The sequence below is a fragment of the Dendrobates tinctorius genome, unplaced genomic scaffold (assembly GCF_039654945.1).
Source record: "Dendrobates tinctorius isolate UK_male_01 unplaced genomic scaffold, ASM3965494v1 ptg000060l, whole genome shotgun sequence".
Classification (NCBI taxonomy): Eukaryota; Metazoa; Chordata; class Amphibia; order Anura; family Dendrobatidae; genus Dendrobates; species Dendrobates tinctorius.
Window position 1 is genome coordinate 84,502,025 of NW_027361728.1, and position 20,745 is coordinate 84,522,769.

The 20,745-nt window shown below is 43.6% G+C and overlaps 1 protein-coding gene across 1 annotated transcript in view; it reads right to left on the bottom strand.

The window, feature by feature from the left end:
* Positions 1-1,960: 1,960 nt before the first annotated feature.
* Positions 1,961-20,745, bottom strand: part of SLC9A9 (solute carrier family 9 member A9) — a 1,175,932-nt gene continuing 1,157,147 nt past the window's right edge. Inside the window, exons 15-16 of the mRNA XM_073579113.1 lie at positions 10,278-10,383; positions 1,961-2,417 (exon numbers count right to left, since the gene is read on the bottom strand). Of these exons, the coding sequence (XP_073435214.1) occupies positions 2,166-2,417; positions 10,278-10,383 (358 nt within the window). The 3' untranslated portion in view covers positions 1,961-2,165. The remainder of the gene's footprint in view (positions 2,418-10,277; positions 10,384-20,745) is intronic.

The window sequence follows — 20,745 nt, forward strand, 5'->3', positions numbered from 1 at the left end:
ACCCACTGATCCGAAACACTGATGGCAACGGTGCTGTTTTTTCCAGTAACTGTTTTATATGGAGGCGTGAAGAAGGCCTTACAGACATACATGAACCTGAGCCTGCGGCCAGGTTGTGCATTGCCATCCGTACACAGAATGTGATACATGGACATCTGAATTCAGCCTTACATTTCTGCATACTTCTAATTCTGTTCTATGTCTTCTATCGATACTTCGAGGTATACATTTAATCTTATATCAAATATTATAAGTTATTACGGATTTCATAACACAAAGCATGAACCATGGAGACGGTTTTTCTTTGGGTTTACATGAGATTTCTACTGCTATAATACATGCAATATAATTAGCTCATTGGCATGTGTTTAAAGGGGTTTTCCCACAAACAAAGTAGAATTTAATCAATAGATCTCGGAATAATAATAATTTTCACAATTGCATGTGTTAAAAAAAATATTCCTGTGCTGAGAAAATCTTATAATTGTGCCCCTGCTGTGTACTGTGTAATGTCTGTGTCTAACTGTGCAGGAACATGAACTGATCATACCACATCTCCTCGGCAAGGGGAAGCAAAAGGATATACAGACAGGACAGCAGGGGACCACAGATGCTGCTTTCTGTGAGGTAAAACTTTTCCAAGTCTGTTTACAAACATGTTTTATCTCACGGAAATAAATCAGCTGTGATCCCATGCTGTTCTGTCTGTATACTCTCTTCTGCTTCGTCCCCTGGCTAGGATACATGGTATGATCAGATCATGTTCCTGCATGGTCAGACACAGCCATTACACAGTACACAGCAGGGGTACATTTATAAGATTATCTCAGCACAGGAACATTTTATTTTAACATAACTAATTGTGGAAATTATTATTATTCCAAGGTCTATTGAATAAAAATGTACTTTGTTCGTGGGAAAACCCCTTTAAGACTCTTTAACATCAACAATGCAAACACTATATAGGTAGATTATGTGCAAAGATATGTTGCCGACAACAACGATTTTGAAGCTGCTTAACCTATCCAATCAGCTGATGAACAAGGTTTGTGCTTGTTTGCCGTCTGACCGGTGGCATCTTTTATGGGCCAGTGATTGGGTAAGACAAGGACTTATAATCTGCCAGGATTTACCCTTCGGTATATGAAATTCTACAGTACTGTATATGTAAATCTGGCAATTATATGGACAGAAGACGAATGTCAACATAAATGTGCATAGTTGTGGTACAAAAGTGCACCTTTATATAAAAATTAAAGGAATGGAGACTTTACTGGCAGGAAAAATAGTAACTAACCAGAAACCAAAGACAGCAACATGTATGTGCCCTTGGTGAGAGCACCGCAGATTGTTCTAGTGATTGGAAGAAGTCTCAACACCCAGACCCCTATCTCCCAAACGAATCCCCATTCTATCAAACTCTCCACACCATAAAAAGCCACTTTTGAGGTATTGTAAGGACATTTACAGGAACAAAAGTTAATTTTAATCAATAGATCTTGGAATAATAATAGGTTCCACAATTGTGGTTAATAAAAATGCCCGTGTCCTGAGATAATCTTATAAATGGTGCCCCCCTGTGTACTGTGTAATGGCTGTGTCTGACCATGCAGGGACATGGTCTGATCATACCACAGCTCCTGGCCAGGGGAGGAAGCAAAAGAAAGGATACAGACTTTACATCAGGGGATCACATCTGATTCTTTCTGTGAGGTAAAACATTTCCCTGCCTGTTTTTAACAATGTTTTACTTCAAAGATAGAATCATTTGTGATCCCATGCTGTAATCCCTGAAAAGCTCCCCCCACCCAGGAGATGTGGTATGATCAGAACATGCTCCTGTTCAGACACAACCATTACACAGTAGACAGCAGGGGCACATTTATAAGATTATCTCAGCACAGGAACATTATATTTAAACACATCCAGTTGTGGAACTTATTATTATTCCAAAATCTATTGATTAACATTGAAGTTTTGTTCGTGGGAAAACCCCTTGAAATTATGTCACTGATCCCAAGTAAACCGACTAGTTACATTTTAGGACTATTGACTACAAAGTGTCTGGCTCCGTGTCAATGCAATATGTTTAGCTAAATTAAATATTCCCTTCTTTCACCTAGGACATAGAATATATCCAGTAATATCTGCATTTAAATAGCAAATTATATGTGTGGATTTCCCCCAGGCTGGCTGAAACGAAGGGGATATGATCCTCTGTCACGCGAAAAGTCATATCTCCCAAGTCCTAGATCTCCCTCCTGTACATTATCTGTACCCTCGGTCTGTGCCGGCTCATCCCTGCCCTGCTGTGCTGAAGGGGGCTGGATGGCCGCCGATAAGGTGTCTTCATACGATGCAGTCAGTTCATCATGGCTAACAATGCCGTCCATGTCATCATCTTTAAGCTCTTCCTGCTTAAAAAGAAATACAGAAAAGATTATATTTTAGTTAGAAGTACGTACACAGCTATTAAATGTTATATGTCGGTAATAGGCAGCTCCATTGTATTCCACTCTTAATAGCTCTATAAAACCCAAATATCAAAGGATGTACCCAACAATTCAAAAAACCATTAGTAGCTGCAAAAATTGTTATAAGGCCAAACATTACTTATCTATTAAATCACTCAGGCCCATTGAGGTGTTTTACATCCCTGTGACTGCTTCAGTCAACAGCTGGCCTCAGTAGTGATGCTTTCACGTATGCTACAAGATTACTTTGAAACGCCAGAGTCCAGACTAGTCCGACTCCTTCCTCAGCCGGCTTTTCCCAACACTGCTGCAGGTGATTGAAAGGTCTGTCCTCTGTGAGTACATAGGGAGAGACCTGTCAGTCACCAGGAGCAGCAGTTCTTCAAAGTAGCCACCTTTTGCTTTGATTACTGCTTTGCACACTCTTGGCATTCTCTTGATGAGCTTCAGGAGGTAGTCACCGGAAATGGTTTTCACTTCACAGGTGTGCCCTGTCAGGTTTAATAAGTGGAATTTCTTGCCTTATAAATGGGGTTGTGTTGTGCAGAAGTCTGGTGGATACACAGCTGATAGTCCTACTGAATAGACTGTTAGAATTTGTATTATGGCAAGAAAAAAACAGCTAAGTAAATAAAAATAAGTGGCCATCATTACCTTAAGAAATGAAGGTCAGTCAGTCCGAAAAATCAGGAAAACTTTGAAAGTGTCCCCAAGTGCAGTGGGGAAAACCATCAAGCGCTACAAAGAAACTGGCTCACATGAGGACCGCCCCAGGAAAGGAAGTCCAAGAGTCACCTCTGCTGTGGAGGATAAGTTCATCCGAGACACCAGCCTCAGAAATTGCAGGTTAACAGCAACCCAGATTAGAGACCAGGTCAATGCCAAACAGAGTTCTAGCAGCAGACACATCTTTACAACAACTGTTAAGAGGAAACTTTGTGCAGCAGGCCTTCATGGTAAAATAGCAGCTAGGAAACCACTGCTAAGGACAGGCAACAAGCAGAAGAGACTAGTTTGGGCTAAAGAACACAAGGAATGGACATTAGACCAGTGGAAATCTGTGCTTTGTTCTGGTGAGTCCAAATTTGAGATCTTTGGTTACAACCACCGTGTCTTTATGGAGTAACGATAGCCAAGCCAGGAGGTCAGAACCGGAGAAGACAATAGTACAAAAGCAAAAGACGGAGTAAAGAGTGAGGGAACAGGCCGGGTCATACACGGGAAGCAAACAAGCAACGCAGAATACACACACACCAGGGGTCAGACACACCAGAACAACAGTATAGCTGACAGAGAACCCTGGTAAAGAGTGAGTATAAATATCCCTCCCAGATCCAGAAAGAGGCCACGAACACTTAACCCTGTGAGTGCAGGGCAAGAACCCTGTTCAAACCATGACAGTACCCTCCTCTTAACGGGGGGGCCACTGGACCCCCAGGCTTGTCTGGGTATCTGGCGTGGAAAGCCCGCACCAGACGATCGGCATGCACCGAACTGGCCGGAACCCATGACCGATCCTCCAGAGAGTACCCCTTCCAGTGTATCAGATACTGGAGTCTCCGGCGCACCCACCGGGAGTCAACAATACGCCCTACTTCATACTCCAGCTGCCCCTCTACCAGCACTGGCGGAGCATTTGATGAGGGATCCTCTCTCACCGTCCCCACAGGCTTTCACAGGGACCTGTGGAAGACATCAGAAATTTTAAAGGAGGTGGGCAGCTGCAGTCGGTAGGCTACTGAGTTAACAACCTCCACAACTTTGTATGGGCCAATAAACTTGGGACCCAACTTTATATATGGTATCTTAAGCTTGATATTGCGGGTGGATAGCCACACCTTCTCCCCTACTGCAAATGCTGGACCTGGCCCCCTCCTCCTGTCAGCAAACCGCTTATAGTTTTCCTGGGCCTTGGAAATATTCCTCTGAACCTCCCTCCAAAGAATTCTAAGACGTTGTGTCACATCCTCAGCACCAGGACAACCTGAATACATGTGGGAAAACTCTCCAAAATGTGGGTTAAACCCATAGTTGACCTGAAAGGGAGACTTCACAGTAGATTGACTCACACGACCGTTGAATGCAAACTCTGCCATGGGCAATACCTCACACCAGTCCTCCTGCTTGGAAGAGGCCAAGCATCTCAGAATCTGCTCCAACGATTGGTTAGTGCGCTCCGTCTGTCCATTAGACACTTGGTGGTAGGCAGAGGAGAAGGACAACGAAATCCCCAGCTTTTTGCAAAAAGTCCTCCAGAACCTGGCTACAAATTGTACCCCTCTGTCTGACACCACATTCATAGGCACTCCATGCAACCTAATTATATGCTGCATAAATAAGCGGGCCAGGGTTTCAGCAGATGGTAACGCGGGGAGAGGTACAAAGTGAGCTTGTTTTGAAAACCTATACACCACCACCCATATCAACGAGTTGCCCCTGAAAGGAGGAAGATTTGTGATAAAATCCATGGTCTATCCAGAATTGGCAAAGGCACCAATTCCCCGGTCGGCCGAACCTGAGAACTTTTAGAACGAGCGCACACCCCACATGCAGTCACAAACTTTTTAATATCTGTTACCATAGAGGGCCACCAGAAATCCCTCGCAATTGCCCCCCGGGTAGCTGCAATCCCAGGATGAGCACTCAACACAGAATCGTGAAAGTCCGAGATGGAAACGTTCCGGTACAAACAATTTACCCGGGGGTTTACCACCAGGAGCTCGAGCCTGGGCCTCCAAAATCCCTCTCTGTAACTCAGATGAGATTTCGGCCACCACTACTCCTGGCTGAAGACTGGAGGAGGGAGGTTCTGGAGGGGACACCGAATCAAAGCTTCGGGATAAGGCATCAGCCTTGATGTTTTTAGATCCCGGGCGGAATGTGATGGTAAACTGAAATCGAGAAAAAAAAAGTGCCCACCGAGCCTGTCTGGGGGTCAATCTCTTGGCAGACTCGATATAGGCCAAATTTTTGTGATCAGTGATGACTGTAATGGGATGGATAGCCTCCTCCAGGAAATGCCTCCATTCTTCAAAAGCCAACTTTACCGCCAACAACTCTCTATTGCCGACATCGTAATTTCTCTCGGCAGAGGAAAATTTTCTAGAAAAGAAGGCACAAGGCCTCAGATTAGTAAGGGTAGGAGGGCCCTGAGACAAAACTGCCCCCACCCCTACTTCCGAGGCGTCAACCTCCACGACAAAAGGTCTTGACGGGTCGGGTTGTACCAATACAGGGGCTGAAGAAAAGCACTTTTTTAATGTCATGAAAGAGTTTTTTGCTGCTACAGACCAATTTTTTACATCAACTCCCTTGAGAGTGAGGTTCGTTAGAGGCTTTACCACCTGCGAGAAGCCCTTAATAAATTTCCTATAAAAGTTGGCAAAGCCCAAAAATTGCTGCAACCCTTTCAAATCATGAGACTGCACCCACTCCGTAACAGCCTGGACTTTCTTAGGATCCATGCGGAACCCCTCCCCTGACACAATCAACCCCAGAAAGGATACTTCTTGCATGAAAAATGAGCATTTTTCCAACTTGGCATACAAATGATTCTCCCTCAGTCTCATGAGAACCATCCGCAAATGGTGCAAGTGAGATTGACTGTCCACCGAGTACACCAGAATGTCATCCAAATAGATAACCACAAAACGACCAATTAAATCAGAGAAAATTGCATTAATAAAATTCTGAAAAACAGCAGGAGCGTTGGTGAGACCAAAGGGCATAACCATGTTTTCGAACAGTCCTTCAGTCGTCAGGAATGCTGTTTTCCATTCGTCCCCTTCCCGGACTCTTATAAGGTTATATGCCCCACGTAAATCCAATTTAGAAAACCACTTGGCCCCGGTGAGTTGGTTACATAGATCAGGAATTAGGGGGAGAGGGTATGTATTTTTCACAGTAATTTTGTTTAATTCCCGAAAGTCGAGGCACGGCCGCAAACCACCATCTTTTTTCTTAATAAAAAAGAAGCCCGCTGCCACAGGTGCCCTTTGCGGAGACTCTCGGTAATGTACTCCTTCATGGCTAGACGTTCGGGCCTGGACAAATTGAACAGGCGAGCCTTGGGTAACTTGGCTCCAGGGACTAGATTAATGGCACAATCAAAGGGTCTATGTGGTGGTAGCGCCTCAGCCTCACTTTCAGAAAATACGTCTTCAAAATCTTTCAGGTACTCCGGAATACCTTCCAGATCGACAGACGACACTGACACAGATTTTACTGGGGTGACAAGAATTGTCAAGTTACAACATAAACCGTTAGCCATACAACCCCACTGAATGATCTCCCCCGTGACCCAGTCAATAGTAGGATTGTGACGTTGAATCCAAGGCATACCCAGTACCAGTCCAGCCGGCAGATTATTTATAACAAAACACCTTAATTTTTCCACGTGAGTGGAACCCACTTTCAGAGAAAAGGTATCAATCATGAAACAAATTCCCTCCTGGGTGATAGGAGAAGAATCAATTGCCACGATTTTAACAGGATCTTTTAACCTGACTGTCCCTATCTTATGAAAAGTCACAACTTTGGCATCGATCAGATTAATAGAAGAACCATAGTCAACAAAGGCGGTAGTCCCAACTGGACCGCCTGTAAGTTCCAGTTCCACTGGAAGCAGAATTTTAGTAAGTGAGGAAAAGGGTACCTGGGAGTCTGGGCAACCTCCTCGATTGTTACCCAGACTCAGTCGTTTTCCTGACGGCTTCACTGAAGAAGGGCAAGAAGGACAGTTCCTTCTCCAATGTCCAGCGGATCCACAGTAAAAGCACAATTGGTTGTTTCTTCGGTGTCTCCTCTCTTTTTCCTCCAGTGACTTGGCACCAACCTCCATGGGCTCAGGACTAGATGCATAGTCTCCCAGATTGGAGAATAAAGGGGTCTCCTGCAGCATGACCCCACTTGCCCGCAGCCTACGGTCCATGCGGACAGCCTGGATCATAGCGTCCTCCAAAGAATCCGGTGGAGGATGAAGGGCTAGGGCATCTTTCAAACATTCGGACAGGCCTCTACAGAACAAACCCCGGAGGGCAGCATCATCCCAGGAGACCTCCGCTGCCCAGCGGCTGAACTCAGAGCAGAACCATTCAGCAGAGTTCCTCCCCTGTGTCACACTCATCACCATATCCTCTGCCAGACGCACTCTATCACGCTCATCATAAATGTGCCCCAGAGCCTCAAAGAACAAATTCACAGACATACGTTCAGGAGCAGAGGAAGAGAGAGAAAGCCCATGCCTGTGGAGCCCCCCGAAGTAGGGAAATGACGACCCCCACCCTCTGGAACTCATCCCCGGAGGAGCGGGGCCTCCGAGAAAAAAAAAGCTTGCATCCTTCTCTGAAAGACCTGAACTCATTTTTATCCCCTGAGAAAAGGTCTGGCAATTTGACCGGAGATTCGGGGAATGCCAATGACACATCTCTATCCCCAGCACTAGGAGCCTCTGCAGCGACAGCCCCCTGCACAGTATCCGCCAACTGTTGCTGGATCTGGGCCATCGTGCGCTGTTCCACATTAAGTTTGTGGGACATTTGGGTCAGGTGCTTGACCTGATCAGCCAAAGCTTGTATGGGATCCATGAGGATAACACTTTTTTTTTTTTTCTTCAGAGGAAAAAAAAACTGAAATAGTCAGCTATAGTGTCAGGAGCCCCGTACTGCACTTGCTCGCTGAGCCATTGTGGGTGTCCTGAGTACAAAGACCGTGCTCAAAGATACCTGTGGAGCAGGGCAGCAGCGGTGACGATGAAGCACATGACTGCTGGGGGCGTGGCCTAAGCTCCACAGATCTAGGAGCTGCAGGGAAACTCCTAGAAAGGTAACTACAGGACAATGTTACCAAGGGGCATAGACAGAGACAGAAACCAGATGAAGCCAGGGTCAAAGCACAAGATAGCAATACAGTACCAAAGGGTTAGACATAATGGATAGTCAGGACGTAGCAATAGGTCAGAGAACCAGAAAGAGCAATAGACGGTACAATAGGGACAAACTGTAATGGAGTAACGATAGCCAAGCCAGGAGGTCAGAACCGGAGAAGACAATAGTACCAAAGCGAGAGACGGAGTACAGAGTGAGGGAACAGGCCGGGTCATACACGGGAAGCAAACAAGCAACGCAGAATACACGCACACCAGGGGTCAGACACACCAGAACAACAGTATAGCTGACAGAGAACCCTGGTAAAGATTGAGTATAAATACCCCTCCCAGATTCAGAAAGAGGCCACGAACACTTAACCCTGTGAGTGCAGGGCAAGAACCCTGCTCAAACCATGACACATCCCAGGTGCCATTTGCATTCTTTTTGTAGGTCACTTGATGTCATCCTGTAGATGCTGAGTGACATTCAAATAAGATGATGGTCTTCCCGGTCAGTGGAAAGTCGATTTTGCTCTCTGCCGGTCTGTAGCTTTGATGCCTCCATTGTCTGCTGCCTGCTTGACCTTGTTGTAAAGAACTGCCATCTTAGAAATTTTAAGGATGGAGGCAACATGATGCTCACTGTATCCCTCTGCTAGTTAAGCCAGAATTGAGCCCTTCTTTTCCTAACTCAAGATTTTTCTTTTCAACTCCTTTGGCATGGTTAAAAGTTATTTTTCATTCCTATTACTTTTGGGATATTACTAGCACTTGTATTGCCTTCCAGCTTGTCCTATTGCAAGAGGATTGTGAACACCAGGGTTTTTTATACTTTCCTTCATTAAATAAGATTTGGTTCAGGTGATCCCCTAATCAGAAGCACATTAAGTAGAAAGAGGTGTACTGTGGTTGGAATTCAATTGACACTGGAATGGAATGGCTGTCAGACATGTAGAGAAGCTGATTTTTGCAAAACTGTGCAGTGGTCTCTTAATTTTTGCCAGAGCTATATAAACACACACACATTTACCGTATTTTTCGGATTATAAGATGCACTTTTTCCCCAAAAATTTTTGGGGAAAATGGGGGTGCATGTTATATTGCGGATATACCTTATCGGCCCCGGAGGAGCAGGGTCCGAGGGTCACTGCTGGAGGAGGCAAGAGTGGAGCATTGCTGCAGGCCACAGGCTGGGATGAGGAGGTGTTCCAATGTGCGCCGCTGCGGGTGTTCGGTGGTGCGGGGGTTCTGCCGACATTTTTTTGAAAGCCCAGAGTCCTCACACTTACATGGTTTACTGTGCGGTGGACTCCGGGAAAATGGCTGCCAGGGCATGCGCAGATGGAGATGGAGTCCAACTCTCCACTTTTGCCTCCACCAGCAGCGAACCTGGGACCCTGCTTCCCCGCAGCCACCACCCTGGCAAGCAATAAGACGCATGGATTAATTAAAAGCACCACCATTATATTAAAAAAAAAAAGTTTTTTCCTATTTTTCTCCTCAAAATTTGGGGTGTGTCTTATAATCCGCAAAACACGGTATGTTATTTTTAATTCATGCCTCTTAATTCATAAGAAAACGAGAGCTTTTCATTGTGATTTTTTTTTAATTAATGTAAAGTTGTTGCAACATTGCTTAAGAGTGTACATGCAAACCTTTATTGCATATTCACACAATGATTTCCATATTGCAGAAAAACTGATTTGTTAAAAATGACAACTTTACTGTATCTTCTGTTTTTTTTTAATAAAGATTTTTATATAACATGAAATAAATGGATCAGAAAAAGACATACACCAAGTAGAATTTTGTAAAAAAAAAACCCCAGCAAGCCATAAAATTGAAAATCTACGAAAAATATGGAATTAGATAAGCTGATTTCTGACATCCTTCTATATCATAGGGTAGAGGGGACTAGCATATATTTATAGACTTACTGCGTAGGCCTTGGGGCTGGTCAGCACTCTGGCAATGGGACTGCACCACTGAGGCAATGTGCTTGTGAGAGGAGGACCACTGTGGGTTAATATTGGCTTGAGATATCTATTTATTAGTTAAGGATTGGAAATGATAATTAAAACAGAGAAATCAATACACACATCAACCTATGGAAAACAAATTATCAAGTCATAAAAAATAACAATCCACCCATCTCAATTCTATTAAGCTTTATTCTCTAAGAGCATTACCACCAATTTGCTAAGAATCTCAATCTTCTGAAATATATAAGGGATTATATAATGTATCAATCAAGATGCCATATGTCACTACTACACACCTCTGATAAAGTAGTTAGAGCCAAAGTATTGTTTTCCTGTGTGTTGAAAAGTTGAATGTGAAAGGTGAGCTGACAAGACACTTGCAGACATGGACAAAATTGTGGTTACCCTTATGCTAAAGTAAGAAAAACCCACAATGGTCACTGAAATGACTTGAAACTGACAAATGTAATTTTCTATTTAAATTCACTGAATATCAACTAATGAAAATCAGATATTGCTTTTGAATTGTGGTTCAACAGGAGAAAAAATGAAAAATAAAATAACTAATGAAAATGGCCTGGACTAAAATGATGGTTCCTTTAGAAAGGATTGAAAATAATTATTTGACCATAAGTAAATGTTAAACTAAGGTGTATTGTGTACTTAGCATCACAGGTTTATACAAACTTCTAATCAGTCAGTCTGCCTATTTAAATGGTGAAAAGTAGTCACTGTGATGTTTGGTATCATGGTGTGTACCACATTGAACTTGTACCAAAGACAGTTAAGGAGGAAGTTGTCTCAGGAGAATAGAAAGAAAATTTTATGCAAACATTTTGTAGGTCAAGGCTACAAAACCATCTCCAAACAGATTAATTTTTAGAATTTTGGATAACTAGAGGAGGAAGACCTGTGAAGACTCAGACGTCAAGGTTAGATTTCAGAAAGGCAGATTTTAAGGGATTCAGAAAGAGAATTGGAGGGATCCAATGGCTGGATATCCTTAAAGAAAAAAATGTCCAGGAAGGATGGGAAATCTTGAAAAATGAAATTCTCAAAGCACAATTGTTAACAATTCTGAAAAGAGGGAAGAATAGGAAGCATTTAAGGAAGCCAGGATGGATGAACACAGAACTTAAGCACATGCTAAAAAGGAAGAAAAAAATGTTTATAAAATGGAAAGATGGAGGCATATCTAAAGAAGAATATAATGCTGTCTGCAGAACCTGCAGGACACAAATCATATTATCTAAAGCTGACAATGAATTGAGGCTTGCAAGAGATGTCAAAAGCAATAATAAAGGATTTTGGGGATATGTCAAAAGTAAAAGAAAAGTCAAAGATGCTATAGGATTTTTACAGGATGAAAATGATGAAATGGTAAGACAGGATGTTGAGAAGGCTGAACTTTTAAATTCCTATTTTGCATCTGTTTTCTCTCAGAAAGGAAATGTAACATCAACTGTTCTTCACTGTCCTATTAAGGGAATAGAAGAATCCAGGATATCTATAAACAGAAAGATAGTGAGGAAACACTTAGCTAACCTAAATGAATTCAAGTCTCCAGGTCCAGATGAATTACACCCCAGAGTACTGAAGGAGATAGCAGAAGAAATTTTTGAACCCCTCTCCATAATCTTTGAAAATTCTTGGAGAAGAGGAGAAGTCCCAGAAGACTGGAGAACAGCAAATGCTGTTCCTATCTTGAAAAAGGGGAAAAAGGTGGACCCAGGCAACTATAGGCCGGTGAGTCTGACTTCTATACCAGGAAAGATCTTTGAACAAATTATTAAACAACATGTATGTCAGTACCTGGATAAGAATGAAGTGATTAAACAGAGTCAGCATGGGTTTGTAAGTAATAAGTCTTGTCAGACTAACTTAATTTCCTTCTATGATGGAATCACTGATTGGGTGGATCAAGGAAATGCTGTAGATATAGTATATCTTGACTTCAGCAAAGCATTTGACAAAGTATCTCATACAATCCTTATTGAAAAAATGACTAAGTATGGAATGGACAAGGCAACTGTTAGGTGGATTCATAACTGTCTTAGTGATCGGACCCAAAGAGTGGTCGTAAATGGCTGCACATCCAGTTGGAAGAATGTCTCAAGTGGGGTACCACAGGGCTCTGTCCTGGGCCCTGTATTGTTCAACATCTTTATCAACTATTTAGATGAAGGAATTGAGGGTAAACTGATTAAATTTGCTGATGACACAAAGCTAGGAGGGATAGCTAATACTAGAGAAGAGAGAGAGAGGATTCAAAAAGATATAAATAAACTGGAGAAGTAGGCAGCAACTAACAGAGTGGTTTTTAACAGGGAAAAATGCAAAGTACTACATCTGGGCAATAAAAATGAAAAAAGCATATACAGAATGGGAGGAATAGGGCGAAGCAACAGCACATGTGAAAAAGACTTGGGTATACTAATAGATCACAGACTGAATATGAGTCAACAGTGTGATGCAGCAGCAAAAAAGGCAAATGCAATTCTAGGATGTATTAACAGAAGCATACAGTCTAGATCACGTGAAGTCATTATTTCCCTCTACTCCTCTTTGGTCAGACCTCATCTGGAATATTGTGTCCAGTTTTGGGCACCACATTTTAAAAAAGACATCAACAAACTGGAGCAAGTTCAGAAAAGAGCGACCAGAATGGTGACCGGTCTGCAAACCCTGTCTTATGAGGAAAGGTTGCAGGATTTGGGAATGTTTAGTTTGCAAAAGAGAAGACTGAGAGGAGACTTAATAGCTGTCTACAAATATCTAAAGGGCAGTCACATTGTAGAAGGATCAACTTTATTCTCATTTGCACAAGGAAAGACTAGAAGCAATGGATGAAACTGAATGGGAGGAGACACAGATTAGATATTAGAAAATTTTTTTTTACAGTTAGAGTGATCAATGAGTGGAACAAGCTGCCACGAGAAGTGGTGAGTTCTCCTTCAATGGAAGTCTTCAAACAGAGGCTGGACAGACATCTGACTGGGATGACAAGGTCTATGGGACTGTAGCCAACCTCCCCGGACATAGCCACAAGAGGAAAATTGATGATAAATTGAAGAGATGGATAAAACAAATAGTAAGCATAGAGCCCAAAACAACTTTTAAAATGATTAGAGGCCAACTCCAAGGTCAAACTATTTCAGTGCATCTGTCGCTATCTTGGCCAAAGTGATCTTCATGGAAGAAGACGAAGGAAAGACTGTTGAAAGTAAATCATAAAAATGAGAGACTGGAATTCATATTGACAAATCACAAAGCTTCTTGGAGAATTTTCTTTGGTAGATTAGACAAAACTAGACCTTTTTTGCAAGTCACATCAGCTCTATGTCCACAGACACAAAAATAAGCATACAAAGAATAGAACATTTGCCTACATGGAGGAGGCATGGTTATGTTTCTGAGCTGCTTTTTTGCATCTGGCACTGTGTTTCTTGAATCTGTGCAGGGTACAATAAAATCTTAAGACTATAAAGAAATTCTGCAGCAAAATATGTTGTCCAGTATCAGACAGCTTGGTCTGAGTTATAGGTCATGAGTCCTCCAAAAGGATAATGACCAAAAACACATAGCTAAAGCCATTCAAGAATGACCAAGAGTAAAGAATGGGATTATTCTGAAGTGGCCCTTCTATGAATCATTAACTAAGCCTTATTGAATATTTGTGGAAGGAGTTGGAACTTGGAGTCCGGAGAACACACCTTCACACCTGAGGCAACTGGAGCAGTTTGCTCAAGGGGAGTGGCCAAAGTACCTGTGGACAGGGGCAGAAGTCTCATTGAGCGTTACAGAAATTGTTTATTTACAGTGATGGATTCAAAAGGTTATACAAGAAAATACTAAGCTAAGGGTGCCATCAGTTTTGTCCAGGCCATTTTAATTATTTTATTTGTTTTAAACTTTTCTATTATACCATAACTCAAAAATAATGTTTCATTTAGTGAACATGTGGAATTGCTTTTTTTGCAATTTCACCGCATTTTGAATTTCTTTCCTGTTTTCCAGTACACAATATTTTAAAACCAATTGTGTCAGTCAAAAGTACTACTCGCCCTGCAAAAAACAAGCCCTTGCATGGCCATATTGACAGAAAAATAAAAAAGTTATGGCTCTATGAAAAAGGGGAGCAAAAACGAAAACACAAAATCAAAAATACATCCAGTCATGAAGGGGTTAAAAGGTTACCAAAAATGTTGTCTACTTCTGTATTAATGACCAAGAAATTGAATTTATATAGTCATCAATAACAAAATTTTGCATATAACCATAAACAAGAAATTTTACACTACAACATGAGACAGTACATGGATTACAACTGTACTAAGTCGATAAAGACTGCACAAGATTGAGCTGCTAGGCAATGCATAGTGTGACAAGGCTTGTATTTTAGGTCATGTGCACATGTTGCGGATTCTGCTGTGGATCCGCAGCGTTTTTGGCCCTGCGGATCTGCAGCAGTTTCTGCTGCGGTGTACTAGTACCACTATAGTCAATGGAAAATGAAAAACGCAATACACACGCTGTGTATCTCTCCGCGCGAATTTGCTGCGGTTTTAAATCCACAGCATGTCAATTCTTTGTGCGGAATCCACAGTGGTTTTACACCTACTCCATTGTCCAGGTGTCAAACCGCAGGCTAATCCGCAGGTAAAACGCAGGTCTTTTGACCTGCGGATTTTTAAAAATCTGCGAGGAAAAATCCACAGCACAATCCGCAACATGTGCACATGGCCTTATGCTCCCTAACCCATGAGACATTAAGACTCCCTGAGCATCTTTACCACAAGTCCAGTATTGATCTCTTTATACAAGTGCTGGACAGTTGTGGCGCTGGACTAGTCTCATCCTTGTCTGGATCTCCAAAGTACACCCCAAGCACATGTATTGGACTTTACGAAAATACTAATCTAAGTATAATTTCCCATTTGATCCGCTAGTTATTTTCTGATTTAATGCTAAGATCTGACATTTTAAAATAAAAAGTTATAGATTCTTACATATTATAAATACAATTTTTATCACATTTTTGTGTTTTTTAACCCGTTTACCCCCGAGGGTGGTTTGCACGCTAATGACTGAGCCAATTTTTCAATTCTGACCACTGTCCATTTACAAGGTAATAACTCTGAAATGCTTCAACGGATCTTGGCGATTCTGAGACTGTTTTTTGTGACATATTTTGGAAACTAGACCACCCAAGGAACTTATCTAGATGTGTGGTGAGCAATTTGACCCCCCAAGTGTTTCACTAAAGTTTATAATGCCCAAGCGTGAAAATAAAAAATATTTTTCCACAAACATGATCTTTTTGTCCCCAATTTTTTATTTTCCCAAGGGTAACAGTAGAAATGGAATCCCAAAAGTTGTTGCCTAATTTTTCCTGAGTACGCTGATACCCCAAATGTGGGGGGGACCAATGTTTGGGTGCACGACAGAGCTCGGAAAGGAAGGAGCACCGTTTGTTTTTTTCAAACCAAAATTGGCTGGAATAGAGATCAGATGCATGTCGTGTTTGGAGAGCACCTGAGGTGCCTAAACAGTGGAAATTCCCCACAATTGGCCCCATTTTGGAAACTACACCCCTAAGGAACTTATCTACATGTGTGGTGAGAACTTTGAACCCCTAACTGTTTCACTAAAGTTTATAATGCCCGGGCGTGAAAAAAAAAATAAATTTCCCACAAAAATGATCTTTTAGTCCCCAATTTTTAACTTTCCCAAGGGTAACTGGAGAAATTAGACCCCAAAAGTTGTTGTCCAATTTGTCCTGAGTACGCTGATATCCTTTGTGTAGGAGAAAACTACTGTTTGGGCACACGTCGGGGCTCGGAAGGGAAGTAGTGACATTTTGGAATGCAGACTTTGATGGAATGGTCTGCTGGCATCATGTTCCATTTGCAGGGCCCCTGATGTGCCTAAACAATAGAAACCCCCCACACAAGTGATCTTATTTTTGGAAACAAGACCCCCTAAGGAACTTATCTAGATGTGTGGTGAGAACTTTGAACCCCCAAGAGTTTCAGCAAAGCTTATAATGCCCGAGCCCGTTTTGGAACTAACCTACTGTTTCCTGTTATGTAAATTTAAGTTAATTAGTAGTGCATGGAGGTGTGGTACAGTTTGAAGCAATCTTTCATACACAGGCCAGGTTTGTCGGGGCAGGTGTTGCATTGATAAGTGGAGTACTTGTGTATTCCCTTTTTGTAACACATTTGGCACCTTTTTTGCGGCTTATCTTTTTTTCAGTTGGCGGGACCACCCCCCCGGAAATGCTGACCTGGTACAATATGAGCCCCTTTAGTTCCAGAAGTACTGGGGTCCGCTCCTTCCTGAGTGCCAAATATCAACACCCCACGTTTTTGTTCTACCCCAGTAAAGAGTCCGATTTGCAGACCTGTGTAGATGTACCTCGTACAGTGCTGAGGGCGCTGCCATCACCGTGTATGGTGGTCAAGAGAAGGACATCCCTCTTGTCCTTGTACTTGACCACCAGCAGGTGGTCGCTACATTGGGCTCTGCTGTCACCCCTTCTGAGCATCTTCCCAAGTAGTGTTTTCAGGAGGCCTGATTTTTGTGGACAGTACCACAGGCTGCGGTACCTCTCGCAGAGTGATTTGAATAGTGGGATGCTGGTACAAAAGTTATCAGTGTAGAGGTGATAACCTTTATCCAGCAGTGGGTGCACCAAATCCCACACAATTTTCTCACTCACTCCCAGGACAAGAGGGCATTCATGGGGTTCAATACTGGTGTAATTACCTTCGTAAACTCCAAACCTGTGGGTGTACCCTGAGGTACTCTCACACAGTTTGTAGAGTTTAATTCCGTACCTGGCCCTCTTGCTGGGCAGGTGCTGACAGAATCTGAGCCTTCCCTTAAAATGAACTAAGGACTTATCTATGCAGAAGTCCCTTTGGAGCACGTACACTACAGCAAATTTTTTGTTGAAGTGTTCAATGACCGGCCGAACTTTGAACAGATGGTCAAAGTTGGGGTCATCTCGTGGGGGACACTGTGCATTATCGGTATAATGCAAGAATTTGTGGATGACCATTCGGAACACTGGAGTGTTGTATAAAATATCAACATTCCAATATTGCTGAATTTCTGGCTTCTTCAGGATCTCCATTTGAAGGACCAAGTCCCAAAACTGCATCATTTCAACTGCGTCTACAGGAGACCAGTTAGAAAATAATGAACCGGGATTTTGTGCCAAAAATTGACGAGCATATAAATTACGGTAGTTTGGTCCACCATGAAGTTAACAAAATCCTCAGAGAAAAAGACTTTGAAAAAGTCTATTTCTGTGAGGCTGGTGGTGTCAAACTTGATTCCTGATTCTGCCACAAAATCAGGAATCAGTGGTTCGTTATTTTGGGGGGGCAAGGTCCATACGGGGTCCGTAATGGGTTGCGCTGGTTCATCTTCTGGAATGGTGGGTGCTGCCTCATCTTCTGTCCTGGGACATATGGGTGGCGGTTCTGCAAAACCCGAGGAGGAAGAGGATGAGGATGAAGAATCTGAAAAGTAAAGAAATGAGGAATCCTCTCCCTCGCTATCAGTGTCGGAGGCAAGGAAAGCATATGCCTCATCCTGTGAATAGCGCTGTTGGGACGAACGTAAAGGGCAGGACATTTTTTTATGGGTATGGTGCTTGTGTTAAGTACTTTATTTTTGATTGTTTGTGTATGTGTGGGGGGGATAGTTCTTGGTGCAAACTTGTCTGAAAAGAAAAAAGCAAATAGGAAGAAAACAATGCTTGTGAAAAGAAAAGTGTAAAACAGCAGGCACGAGCTCTGATAAGTGAACTGCATCACTTCTCAAGGTTCAGCAGCTGCTGGATGTGCGCACGGAGGTGGCAATAATAAAAGTGTCTAAAACAGCAGGCACAAGCTCTGATAAGTGAACTGTTTCACTTATCAAAGTTCAGCGGCTGCTGGATATGTGCACGGAGGTGGCGCAAGGGGGGGTGAGAAAGAAAAGTGTGAAACAGCAGGCACGAGCTCTGATAAGTGAACTGCGTCACTTATCAAAGTTCGGCAGCTGCTGGAAGTGCGCATGGAGGGGGCGCAAAGGGAAGTGAGAAAGAAAAGCGAGCACGAATTTTGATCGGTGAACTGCGTTACCAATCAGCGCTCGGTGGCTGCTAAATGTGCACACAGAGTGACGCAAAGGGGGGCTGGAGGGGGTAAAAAGAGCGAGAAAGCGAAAGGGGATGGGGGATTGGGGTGGATGAAGAGAGATTGGGCAGGGATAAGGGATCAGAACACTTACGGTTGTAGTCTCCTTATGTGTTCTTTCTTCTGTCTTCAGCAGGGATTGTGGTGTCAAAGGCTTCTGTGGCACCACAAGGCCCAGCACAGCAGGAGATCTAGCAGTGCGACCGCACTGCAGGAATCCTCAGCTAGTGTGAGGACCTTCAGTGCGATCCCAGACAGATCGCAGACAGGTCACAAAGCGGTCATACCGCTGCTGTGACCTGTCATTGGTGGAATCGATGATCACATCGATCCCACCAATCAGAGCTGGCCATGGTGATGCCGGAGTTGCTAGGCACTGGCCTAGGATCGGAGCTCACCTGCAGGGCACACTGTGGCTATGCCCTGTTATTGGCCCGATCAATGTAATCAGCAGCTGCAGGCCATGCCTGGCCTTTCCTAGGCGCCCGCCTAGGATCGGTGCTCTCACCGGCAGGGAACAGCACAGTAACACTGTGCCCTGCTATTGGCGCGATCAATGTGATCACCGATCGTGCCAATCTGAGTGGTTTGGGGTGATGCCTGGTGTTGCAAGGCACCAGCCTAGGATCGAGTGCATCGGTACTCGATTCTAGGCTGGGACATCACTGTTTCAGCCAATCTGATTGGCTGAAACAATGAGAGAGGCTGTGATTGGCTGTTCAGAATTGAACAGCCAATCACAGCGATCGTGAGTGCGGGTGTGCAGGGACACCCCCCGGGATGCTACATGTAAGATGGTGCCGGAATTTTAATATGATCACCACGACTTTGGTCGCAGTGTCATATTAAAGTTATGACATACTATTCCCTCTATGGTCAGACAGGCCCAGGTCAAATGGACGGGATAGTACGTCGGATGTCAGAGAGGGGTTAATGTAACTATTTTATTACCTTAACCCTAACCCTCACCTATCCCAATCCCCAGGACCTGAACCCTAGTCCTAGCTCAAACCATACCCTTAAGCCCCCATCACACACAGCGATCTTGCTAGCGAGATCGCTGCTGAGCCACAAGTTTTGTGACGCAACAGCGATCTCACCAGCAAGATCTGTGTGTGACACCTATCAGCGACCAGCCCCCCCCCCTTGCCGGGTATCGCTGATTGTGCTTGAATGCCCTGGACTTTTTTTGATCATTGGTCTCCTGCTGGCCAGCATGCATCGCTGCGTGTGGCAGGCGGGAGAGCAGCGATCAGCGAGCTCCCAGCTGGTATCCAAGGTAACCGGCGCCACGCTTAGAAACCCTCTGTGTACCTTAGATACCAGCGTGCTGGTGCAGGCAGCTGGTAACCAAGGTAAACAGCGGGTATCTAAGTGCCGTGCGGCGCTTAGAAACCCACTGTTTACCTTGGTTACCAGGTCCCTGCACCAGCACGCTGGTATCTAAGGTACACAGCGACGAGCGCGCTCGTCGTCACTGGTGCTGATTGCTGGTGAAGCTGCCTGTTTGGCAGCTCACCAGCGATTATGTAGCAACACACCAGCGATCCTGACAAGTTGATATCATTGTCGGGATCACTGGTGAGTCGCTATGTGTGATGGCGCCCTTAGTCTTATCCTAAATTAAGGTTAGAAAAACTATGCAAAACTCAAAGTTTATTAGAATGTTAGTGGTTTGTTTATTTTAACAAGGGACAAGTAAACATCTTAAAATCTGATACAGTTCCTCATACAGGTCTATGTTTCTATTCTCAGAAAATTACAAGTGAGGTGAGAGGCAAAGAGTTGTGAGAAAATACACTGCAGCTTTTGTCATCTCTGTCACTGCCCATGCAGAGCACAGCAGTCGAGATACGTTTCTCCATCAATCTGAGAGCTTTGTCATCTCAGTTGCTGCCTATACAGAGCACAACAGCTGGTCACAAACTTGAATGCAATGCTGTCCTCAGCAGAAGAAACTAGAGCACCAAAGCCCTTAGCTGCTTTAACAATCAAGCTCGCCAGTTGAGGGGTGGGCTCTTTCTGAACCCCTGCACTGCTTTAAAAACAAGCTACTGATGAAGCAGGGGTAGAGTAAAATGTATCTCTCCCATCAGGTAAATGCACCGATGTACCTCCCCACCCCACACCCCATATATACAACCTCCATTGCTTATAAGCAAAATGTCTTTAGCTATATAAAAGAAACCAACAAATACAGTTCTGTATTTTTGTGTGTTAATTTAGTGGCC